The sequence below is a fragment of the Berghia stephanieae genome, chromosome 4 (genome assembly GCF_034508935.2).
Source record: "Berghia stephanieae isolate SIO BIC M18660-M18661 chromosome 4, UCSD_Bste_1.3, whole genome shotgun sequence".
NCBI lineage: Eukaryota > Metazoa > Mollusca > Gastropoda > Nudibranchia > Aeolidiidae > Berghia > Berghia stephanieae.
This window is the reverse complement of record NC_088363.1, coordinates 43,170,779-43,183,278: the sequence shown is the minus strand read 5'-3', so window position 1 is coordinate 43,183,278 and position 12,500 is coordinate 43,170,779. Positions and strand designations below refer to the sequence as shown.

Here is a 12,500-nt window from a genome sequence, read left to right as displayed (position 1 = left end):
AAGCGCTTTACAAAGGATCCCAAGCCAACAGCAACACATCGTGTAGAAAGAGACAGAAACAATGCTGTTAACGGCCGGGTAATTATTTTACATCTGAGTATGGTGAGAGAATGTGAGTAAAGAGCCTTTTCCAAGAACTCAACTATGCGCCGAGCGAGGCTCAAACCCAGGACCTTCCGATCCGAAAGCGAGTGTCATACCAGAGGGTCACACAGCCGCACAATTCTTTTGTCTTTTGTATTTCAATCATCGTGTTTTGTTGACGCCGATTTTGTAGGGAATCAGCCCAAAGGGCCGATTTTATATCTGTATGGGAGTTAATCTGAGGTTGACACAGTGGATAACCGAACTGTCCACATTATCTTCGTTAATGAAATTGAAGCTACCATTCCATTTGACTATTTTGTTATTTAATGTACAAGTGGAATATCCGCAATATTTTGGGAGAAATACAGGCTAATAGGAAATAGCGGTCATCTTTTATGCTTAGTATACTACTGTATTGTATTTTTAGATTTGCTTCAACTTCTGTGCTCGATGATGAAAATTTACCATTGATTATACGGAACAATGTTGATCCCCAACCCTATTTTCAAAAATAATAGATGAGAAAGATTATTATTAATTGATAAAATCAAGAGAAATTTAAAATCACGTCATCATTCTTTGTTGCGGATGAGATTATTAATACTTAATGGTATCAAAGAAGATTAAATATTACGTCATCAATTTTTGTTATGGTAATGCTAGAATATCGTATAATAAATTATACTCGCAATTGAAAGTCAAACGTCAAAAAGGTCTGAGTATAGAGCAGTAAAGTTAGGTGCCCCAAAAGTAAACAAAGGTCGAGAAGCACGTGGCAAACCACATGTTCCTGTCTTGACAGCTCACGTTCCAATGTAAATAATAGAAAAAAATAACCTTTAAAATTTGGCTGTTAGGTGGCAAAAGAAACACATATTCATAAATACTCGATCATGCATCAAATAATGTCTAGATATGGATATTTTATGGAACAAAAGGTAAAATTTTCTAAAATTTATCAAAAGTTACAGTCTATCTATTTTTAGACCAGAGCAAATTATTGCGCTGGTGTGAACAAAACGAGAATTATTCGGAGCCTGATTTTCATAATAATTTAGCCTTATATTATTATTTCTGCAACTGTTAGATTTTATGTAAACATATTTTCAATACTGAAAGTGTATTGCCTACAACTCAAACTACATCATTGGGAGACCTATATTGTGCGTAAATTATTCCGGTCCCTAACGGAAATCACTAGCAACTTGTTATTGTTTACGTTTGGGGCACCTAACTTTACTGCTCTATTACGACCAAGTAGATTTTCTTCGTATCGAGTTGAGTCGGCGGATGATAAAATTAACCCGACATTTTAAATAAAGGTTTGCAAGTTACTCGTATAACAGTCTGTGAAAAATAGTTTTAAAATTATTAGATTTGCTAGTAATTCTGTGCTCGATGATAAAAATTATACATTGGCTGTTCGGAACAATGTTGTTCCTCAGCCGATCCTATTTCTTTTTAAATAATAGATTTTCATCACAGTTTATGGTTTGAGGTGAGAGGTCTCATAAAGCGGATATTACCCTATGTAAAAACTTACTTTTTAAAATCCTTTCTTAAAAATCCTTTCTTATTTGAGACAATAAAAAAATTATACGGCGCACAACTCTACTGAAAGATTTGAAAATTAGAAATATATTTTTTACAGATAGATAAACAGATAACCTGATTTCCTTTTATAATTTAAAGTCAGTTTGAAAGTTCGTTGAGCCAAACAGATATCATAATATACGTACGGACGACACTACCACTCTCAAAATCAACCAATTTCGACACTGTAAAAAGTTGTCAGTGTGGCGTTTTTACGCAAATCGTTGCATTCGAAATAATGTATTCACTGTAAATGTTGCTGCTCAAATCTCGAAGAAATAAATAATAATGTGAAATTGAATGTAAGCTTCAATTTAATTACAAAAACAGGTCTAATGAACGTTTCGGGTTTCCCCTTTATCGACAAAACAGGATGAATGTAACACCACAGATGAATGAGATAATGTGGTAGTGGCGTGGTTAAGATGAATTAACTAAACATTGGTTGGCAGGAAATAGTATGCTCCTTTGTATGGAAGCACGAATTAAAATAAAATACTAGATATTTCTAAAAGGTGCGCAATTAATTAAGTGAAAAGAGGGGAGGTGGGGAGGAACTGTGTAATGCAGTTTAGAAAGTGAAATATAAAAACGTGTAGGCTGTTGTTGGAAAATAAATACAATGGGATTGAAAATAAATACAAAAAAAATAATAAATAAGGGATGTCGGTATAAGTATAAATCATTTGTGACAGCAGCAGGAACTCATCTGTGATTTCCTTTTATCATTTAAAGTCAGTTTGAAAGTTCGTTGAGTCAAACAGATACATATCATAAAATATGTACCGACGACACTAACACTCTCAAAAACAATCAATTTCGACGATGTAAAAAGTTGTCAGTTTGGCGGTTTTACGCAAATCGTTGCATTCGAAATAATGTATTCACTCAATTACTTTACGGATTTCAGATCTACACTAAGTTTTCAACACTTTTCATCTATTTATGGCATCAAGCATTATTATTGCCGATTTGATGATTTCACTGTGATGGTTTCGGGTGGATGATACTCAGGTTTAACTTCTTTGGTAATAAATTAATTAATAATAATAATCTAAAAAATCGAAATTTAAAACCAGAAAATAGAAGTTGCATTGAAGGTAAAATAAGGTTTTAGAAAGACCTTATTAAAAGTTATGAGCAGTCAGCTGGCTCCGTAGCGCAGTGGATTTGAAAGTACTGGGTTCAATCCCATTGTGGACAGTTTACTTTATTGAGAAAGAAATCATTTTTGTTGTTATATTTACTGGACATATATTTAAAACCTTAGATTAATCTATTATTATTATTATTATTATTATTATTATTATTATTATTTTTATTATTATTATTATTATTATTATTATTATTATTATTATCATTATTATTATTATTATTATTATTATTATTATTATTATTATTATTATTATTATTATTATTATTATCATTATTATCATTATTTTTTTTTAAACATCGGTACCATTTAATATGTTATCGACGTGCATTTATATGTAAACGTCGATTGTTATCATTTTATAATATTTTATCATTATCATAATAATAATAATAATAATAATAATCTTTATTGTCCAAATTAAAGGCAATTCATGTGAGGTAAACAATGCTCAGTTTGGTTCATGGTATGAACATCAACACATTTACAAATACAGACACAGCCATACACGAACATACACGCTTGCACATTGTTTCTACACATGTATACAAAAGAAATGAGCGTACATACAAACACATATACATACATACATACATACATACATGCAGACATACATACAAACCAGCATATCATCGTATATGCATGCCTACATTCATACATACATACATACATACATACATACATACATACATACATACATACATACATACATACATACATATATACATACACACAGACACACACACAGACAGATAGAACGATACGATATATTTGCTGGGACAGCAGATGACCATATTATAAATATAGTGTCTTATATTAAGAAGAAGATGGCAATAATTGTGATGATGATGATGATGATGATGATGATGATGATGATGATGATGATGATGATGATGATGATGACTACGATAATGATGATGATGATGATGATGATGATGATGATGATGATGATGATGATGATGATGATGATGATGATAACGACGGCGGCAATGTCGATGATGATGATTCACGACACTGCTTCTCGTTATTTTCATTGGTTGTCTCATTTTTCCACAGAAGATTTGTTAATTAATTTTATGGCGGTTGGAATGAAGGTTGTCTTATGTCGATTTGTCCGACATTTTGCTTCTAGATACCGTCTTCCGGAGCGCAGAAGTTGGAATTTTTCGTTCAGCGGATGCCTCTTTTCGTTGATAATGTTAAAAGATTTCTTCTCAACTGCATTAATATAAGTTGTGTCAAGGCTTCTAAGGTCTGTGTTAATTATTTTTGAAGCCTCTCTGAGGGTTCTATGTAGTTTGGATTTTTCTTTTGTTCCACAGCTTCCATACCACGTTGTGATGCCAAACGAAACGATACTCAATATTAATGACTTGTAGATTTGTATCATGGTCTTTCTGTTCACATTGAAAGACCTTAATTTTCTGAGTATATACAAGCGCTGGTTACATTTTTTGATGACATTGTTGGTGTGCGATTCAAATCTTAGACTGTTATCTATAATTACACCAAGGTATTTAAACGTTTCAAACAGTTTCAACCGCCTGATTGTTAATTTTTGTTATTTGTCTTGCTCTTTTTCCTATTTTTCTGTGATCAAACAGTTGTTCCTTTGTTTTTGTTACATTGAGCTCTAGACAGTTATCGGCACACCATTTGCTGAATTTACTAACTTGCTCAGTGTATTTAAATTCGGAGACGGAATCATTGAGCAGGCCGAGTATTGCGGTGTCATCAGCATACTTGATGAGTTGGCAGTTATCAAAGCTAGCCACACAATCGTTTGTATAGAGGATGTAAAGTAGAGGTGAGCTTACACACCCTTGTGGGCATCCGTTTGAAAGAGTTTTTACTGATGATATATTTGAGCCTACTCTGACATGTTGGGGGCGATCGATGAGAAAGTTGTTATACCAGTTGATGAGGTAATGGGGAAGGTTTAGAGCATGCAGTTTACTGATTAATATGTTGGTTTTCATGGCATTAAAGGCAGACGAAAAATCGACGTATAGGATTCGGCAGTAGTTGGGGGGTGAAACATCCAAGTGATTTGATATTGAATGCATCACTGTGAGGAGTGCGTCTTCCACACTAAGATTTTGTTGGTAGGCAAACTGATATGGATCAAGTATGTGTTGGTCATATATAAATTGCAACAGCTCTCTTTTCAGAATTTTTTCCAGACATTTCATAATAATTGATGTTAAAGCAACAGGTCTATAATCATTCAGCTGAGTTGGTGGATTCTTTTTGGGTACTGGAATTATAGTCGATGTTTTCCATATAATTGGGATTTTCTGTTCATCTATTGAACGTTGGAAAATAGGCAAGAAAGAGACAGCTAGTTGGTTGTTACAGTTTGAAATGAGTTCCCCACTAAGTCCATCTGGACCTGGTGCTTTTTTCTTTTTACATAATTTAAGAACATTGATGACCGCCTCTTCTTCGATTTCTGGCGGAGGAGACGTATTTTTTGTTATGATATTAATTTTTGAAAGTACGTTGTCAATGGTGTCGAATCGACAGTAAAACTTATTTAATTCCTCGATATTCATATGTGTGTCATTGTTAAAATCTGTCTTTTTGTTGTTAACGCCACCCATTTCTTTAATCATCCTCCACGCCTGCGATGCATTTGAATTTTTAAGGTTTGTTTCCATTTTCATCATCAGTGTATTTGTTTACCGCTTCCTTGTCATTTCATTGGGGGTTTTTTCTTCTTCTTTTTTTTTGTTGTTGTTGTTGTTGTTGTTATTTTTCAAAAACTTCCTGTCCCATCATTGTTTATGTCTATTTACCTTATCAACGCCATTCACACTACACATCTCTCATTCGTCCTTAGTGTCTTATTCGTCGTGTTTTGTTGATAAAGGGGAAATCAGAAATGTCCACAGTATGTCTTCGTCTATTAAATTGAGGCTTACAATTCAACACTTATCGTTATTTTTTCCTTCGAGCTTCAAGCAGCAACATTTTCATTAATCAACCAGCACCGCCAACGGGGGTGCATAAAAACGGTGCATTTTTGTACAACTCCAGTGGATGTGCATAAAAACGCCATCAAACATGATCACCAGAGTACTGTAATACTGTAAGGTAAGTTCTCGATCCCAGTCTTTCAGCTCTGCTCACATCTGCTACTTCAGGTTTATTTTCGCAGTTGATTTTCTTACCACAAACTGTTTTCACACACGGACAACTGTATGTTGCTGTGTCACGGGTCAGAGGCTATAGTTGCTTACACTTCATGTTGGGCCACACAGAAAAATAAAGAGGATGTACCAAGTTACACAGACAACGCTGTTTACCAATCTGCCCTCATTAAATGATGGTGGATACAATATCGAATGAAAATAGTTCTTTCCCCGCGAAATTGCGGGCTTTTTACTAGTAAATAAAAAATATATAAGGGGCAGCGTGGCTCAGCGGTACGGTATTTGCTTCGTACCCGAAAGGTACTGAGTTCGATCACTCGCCGCTGCGCTGTGTGGCCTTGAGCAAGTCCATGCTCACTAAATCAGTGGGGACTTGCCACCTGTCTAACATGTACCCATTGTGGTAACGAGCCCGAAACCGCAGAGCATCTGGTTGAACAGTGCGTTGTGACGTTTTCGACGGTGCACGTTTGCAGTACGGAATTTGCATCTTAGGTCGATCGTTATAACATAGTTGTGTGAGCACCATTAGAAGCTGCTGCCCTAGTTCAATTTGCGGCGCTGCATTACGGCCGATGCCTGGGTTAGTCCAGTCTTCCCCTAGAATAGACCCGAGAGACAAATTTCAACTTTAGGATGAATAAAAGGAATTTTATTTTATATATTTTTAAACCTTATTTTTAAATCCAAGAATGAATATTAAAATTGTTTGTATTTATTTCTTCCACGTCAGGTTCTTCGTCTTCCCCTGAAGGACGGACTTATCGTGGAGAATGAGATCACACAGGAGTTTTACGACAAGGGAGATCTGATCAGCGGCACGACCATTGGCGGCGAGTTTCAGGACAAGATGCTTGTTGGATCCATCATTGATTCCCTCGTGATGTGTCAGAGACGTCCACAGTGATGGGTTGGCTGTACAATGAGCTGTACCATGGACACACACGGAGGATGGGAGGAAGGTTGATGTGATGGATTTCGGTGAGAGGCTTGACGTGACCTGTCATTAATATTAATGAAATTAGGGGTGCACAAAAAGGTCGGGGTTATTTGGGGGGGGGGGGGGGGGGGGGTTGTTGGTTTTTATTCGACACACAAAAAAATACTAATGAGGGTAAATGCTTTCGTCCCGATTCTGTCTCCTAACTGTGTTCAACCGTGGCCTTCGTAAAGATCAGGCCTGACTCTGGCCAAAACATTACGTCACCTTGCAAAGTCCCGTTTTGAGATTCTTTTCCCAAGATGAGGATCATTTAAATTGATCGATAGTTGAAGGACGAGTTTTATGGCCAAATTATTAAATACGAGTTAATCTAATCACTGACATATCGATGGCAGCGGATCAAGCCTCTGAAGTCTCGATTTTTGCGATCGGCGGATCAAAAATCTGAAATCTATAATTATGACCAACTTCTACAATATCGTTTCGAGCATACACACACACACACACACACACACACACACACATATATATATATATATATATATATATATATATATATATATATATATATATATATATATACTATATTATATAGCTTTATTATTTTAAAGTCTCTCTCTCTATGTCTCTCTCTTTCTCTCTCGCTCCCCCCTCTCTCTCTCTCTCTCTCTCTCTCTCTTCTCTTCTTCTCTCTCTCTCTCTCTCTCTCGCTGTCTCTCTCTCAGGCACACATAAACATTCACACATAAACACACACATACAATAACAACAGCATGAAATCTCACAATCACACAATAACCTCTATAGATAGTATGCGCTTGACTAAGGAGCTAACAACATTGCCCTCCGAAAGTATAACAGACCAACACATAAAACTATTTGTAACCATAAACTTTTATAGTCTGGATAATACAATTAAATGAGAATTACTCATAAACGTGGATGGCAAAAAACAAAACGATAACAAAGACCCGACTGACGTCAACTTCATTCTCTGTGTAAAGGAAAAGTTTTCAGGCAAAATTTAGAAAATAAAAATGTTCTGGATGATTATAGTGGCCGAAACGAACGTTGTTGTTTTTTTTTCTTTTTGTTACATGGACCAAAATATAAAATATCAGTCAAAAAACCTGTGAAATAAAAGTTTTCTGGCCAAAATTTAGGAAATGAAAGTTTTCTGTCAAAAATGTATGAAACTTAAGGATACTGGCCAAAATGTAGGAAATATAAGGTTTCTGGCCAAAATGTATATATAGTAACAATTTGTGGACAAAATCAATGTTTTGTGTGTTTGTGTGTGTATGTGTGTGTGTTTGTGTGTTGTTTTTAAAAATGTTTTTTGTTTGTTTTTGTCTTTTTCCTCTTGTTTTTTGTTTTTGTTTTATTTTGTTTTTTGGGTTTTTTTTTTTTGGGGGGGGGGGGGGGGTGAGCACACATTTATGAAAATCACGCTTTCTAGTCCTCAATGATTAAAGAAAAAAAAAAGAAAGAAACTGTTAAAATATAAGAAAACAGTTTTCAAGTCAAAATGTATAAAATGAAAGTTTTCTGACCAAAGTACGTTAAGTAATGGTATTTTGTCCAAAATATCAGAAGTAAGAGGTTTCTGGCAAAAATATATGAAATGAAAGTTTTCTCGTTGAAATATGTGAAAGGAAAGTTGTCTTACCAATATATGTGTTTAGTAATATTTCGTTGACAAAATTAATCGACAGCAAAAATTTGTGAAATGGAAGTTCTCTGGCACCAAAGTGTGTAAAGTATTCCCTTTTTTGGCGTCGGTTATACCCTGATTTCCAACCGACGAGAGACAGCAGGAGACGTTTTAATCCTCTACCGCTCCGACCTTCGCATGATCGTTGAGTCCTTGGAAAAGGCTCTTTACTCACATCCTCTCACCGTGCTCAGGTATAAAATAAGTACCTTGCCGTTAACAACGTTGTCTCTTTCGGGGAAAAAAGTGTTATATATATCGCCTATGTCTCAAACTACATGTTAAGTGTTGCTGTTGGCTAGAGACCCCTTGTGAAGTGATTTGACCATGTTTAGTGGATATTGTTCTATATAAATACTCTAGTTTTTGTTTTGTTCAGATGAACAAACTATGTATAGGATGAACTTTTTTTTTTTAGTTAGATTTTAAAAATCAGTTTTATTTTGGATTTAAAAATCAGTTTTATTTTGGATGGGGAAATTCATTTTCAGTAAGTAGAGAGTTAAAGATAAAGAACCAAACAAGTGTGTATAAAATGTGCCAGACAAAGCAAGAAAGAAAAATACGAGAAGAAAACCATCGCAAAAAATGATCGACTTTGACTGGGGATCGAACCTCAGACCTTATGATTACCGGTCAGACGTGCTACCATTATAATGACCGGTAATTAGAAGGTCTGCGGTTTGATCCCCATTCGAGGTCGATGTAGTGATCTATTTCAAATCCATCCTTACTTTCTCATGATTTTAAATAACTCAATACATATTTTCTCACAACTGCGCCTCGATAATTTGTTACACCTACATCTTATGTAATGACAAGAAAGCCAAATATGACACTTATTATATTAACGTCCAGCCGTCAGGTGAGAGATGCCATATGGTTGAATAATTAATCGACCGTCCAGCCGATCAAAGAGTCATAAAATTATTCTGGGATTACACATTTGCTACCGACGCCAGCGTTGACCAACGTACGCGGAATATGATTGGTCTCGAGCAGATGACCAGTGACATTCTGGTACTGAAAATTTTTGGAACATCATTGGTTTTAGGGATTGACTAAACTCCAGTCATATTTCTATATATAAGCAAAGACTCAGCTAATTCGGTCTCTCTCTTATCCCATCACTCTATCGCCAACATGCTATTCTAGGTTGAACTTGAAATTCTATTTAGCGGAAAATAGTGTGTGGACAAGGGTATGAAATAAATATATCAATATTATAGCTGTTGATTTAAATTGTGTTATATTAATTAATGCCATTTGAAACTAGCATGTATAGAGAGTAATAAGCAATATGGTGTATTCGACTGGGCCGTAAGTAGACACAATCTATAAAATAACAGATATCGATAACTCATGTTATAAACAGAAATTGATAATTCATGTTATTATAACAAACATATTTTATTCAATTTCTTTATCTATATATGTATATGTTATTTAAATGCATGTATGCCTTCCAAAATGAATGAATTACATTACATGAATTACAGTTACAAATGTGCTATCGGTAATATGTGATAATACTATTATGTATCAATATGTATTGATGCTAATGCTGAATCTATCTAGACCCACTTGAACAGCCAGAGAATGAATTAAAGGCCCTCCATAAAATAACCAAGTAGAAGCAACCTTAAACGCCGCCACCAGTCACATCCAAACAGATAAGGATCCCATTTTTATAATTTGAGAAACGGACCATGAAGGGTGAAAAATTAATAAGACCCATAGCCTGACTTAATTAATTAAAATTTACTATTATTCTTTTGGCTAATTATGTGTTAACGTGTGGGACAATTCTGTTGATTTATATTAAAGTATTTCTGCTTTAAAGGGGATTAACCCTCTCCTTACCAACTATAGGAAAAGTCTGACATTCGTTACGATACAAAAAAAAACATTTTTCTTCATCAAATTTCTGTTGTACATCATAAACGTTAAAGAAAATGAACAGTGTGTTGTAGAGAATGTTTTGCTAAAGAAATTATGCATCGGAAGAAAGTTACTGTTATTGTCTTTGAGTGATAATATGTTTTTAGTATGTGTTAGTTGGGTGTGAAGTTTTGGGGAAAATCCTGAAATTGGCTGGTAAGGAGAGGGTTAGTACTTACCTTCTGAACCTATCTATCGCTATCTATGTAACGGGCCAATAATCTACCACTACTTCTACTACCTATTTCTTTAAACTGAAAAAGTTTCTTACTATCTGTAGAGTTGTCACGAACATTAACCCGACTATACACAGAAAAGGTCGTACCAGACAACAAATTATGTCTTTGGGGAAACTGTCTGACTCCTATTTGTCTACTTCTCCTACATAGAAGCGACAGTCGACTAATTTTTTTGGATGTCTTTGTCTGGCACCTTTCATACACACTTGTTCAGTTCTTTATCTTAAACCGGTTCCTGCTCCTTAATTTCTTAATTTCTTAGAGAGTTAAAGAGGTCGAGAAATAATTTTAGGTAGACATCTTGTTTATGGGGAATCCCTCAACACACGATTAAAATATTTTATATCTTGGAATAAAACCGAGTGTACCTATTTGCAGGCTCAATTGTGTAGAGTAGGTAATGAAAATAATCTAAAACCGACTTATACCCATGTTTACATCTGATAACCTATTGCAATTCTAAGATTGATTTAATATTGTAGTAATGGACACTTTTTGCGTTGCTTTGAGAGTATTTCCATTACAACAATGGGCCCATAATATGTCCTGCAAATATGAACACATCGGTTTACTTTTTTTATCTTTTGGATTCAAACCGACGTTTACTTATTTACAGGTCTGATAACCGAATTTGTTATGGGCTCATTGTGGAAATGAAAGTGCAGGAGTCTTAAACCAACGCGAAATACAACACCGTGTCCGTTACAACCTTGTTAACTTAAGCTCATGATTGCGCTCGCTCGTCAGACCTGTAAATATGTTCACGTCGATTCAAACAAAATAGATGTTCTAAAAAGTAGTATTTTATTACATTAAAGTGAATCCGTTAAAACCGTTGAAAACTTATGAAACGACATCGCCTAAATAAATAAATATTGTGGGTGAACTAACAACAACAATAACAACCACACCAATATTTTTTCTTATCACTATGAATATTTTTAAAAAATAGACAATTAGGGAGCAGGCACTGGCATAAGATAAGAATCAGAAAAGTTGTTTATGAAATAGTGCCAGGTAAAATAGAAAGAAAAATACATTTTTTAAAGACCAAACAAAAAAACAACAACAAACTAACAAACAAAAATAATAACAAACAAAACAAAACCCATCAGTGAGACTGGTCAAAGCTGTCAGATTTTTTAGGGATGATTTTTTAAATTGTATTTTTCTTTCTGCTACTTTGCCAAGCATTGCTCAGGCAGATATTGATATATTTTTATTCCTTTCCCCCATTAAAACACAATAATGAATTGAATTGGAAGCCTCAATCCATGAACGATGACAAGTAATGTGGACGTTTCGGGTTTACCCTTTATCAACAAAACAGGACGAATGATTGATTTCTTCGATCGAGCTTCAAGCAGCAACATAATCAGTCCTTATTAAAACATTGGTAGCTGGATTCACGTATTATCTTACCGGCATTTGGTCACTTAATGATGTATAAAATATAATACAGTGATGCCAAAACTCCGGTTTCACCGGAAAAAACTCCGGTCTGGAGCAAAAAATTCCGGGTTCCGGGCAACTTCCGTCAAACTACGGTGAGGTCAATTTGTTCCTATGATACGTCCCCCCCCCCCTCCCCCCCCCCCCCCCCATCATCACTGCCACTAGTATTACAACCATCATCACTACCTCTACTACTGCAACCACCACCACATCATCATCA

General features: G+C 35.1%; 1 protein-coding gene across 3 annotated transcripts in view; it reads left to right on the top strand.

Moving 5' to 3' along the window:
• LOC144970634 (serum paraoxonase/arylesterase 2-like) overlaps positions 1 to 7,441 on the top strand; it is a 54,342-nt gene extending 46,901 nt beyond the window's left edge. For all 3 annotated transcript variants that reach the window (XM_078910455.1, XM_078910456.1, XM_078910454.1), the window contains exon 5: positions 6,722 to 7,441. In XM_078910455.1, coding sequence (XP_078766581.1) covers positions 6,722 to 6,895 — 174 coding nt within the window. In that variant the 3' untranslated portion in view covers positions 6,896 to 7,441. The remainder of the gene's footprint in view (positions 1 to 6,721) is intronic.
• Positions 7,442 to 12,500: the final 5,059 nt, after the last annotated feature.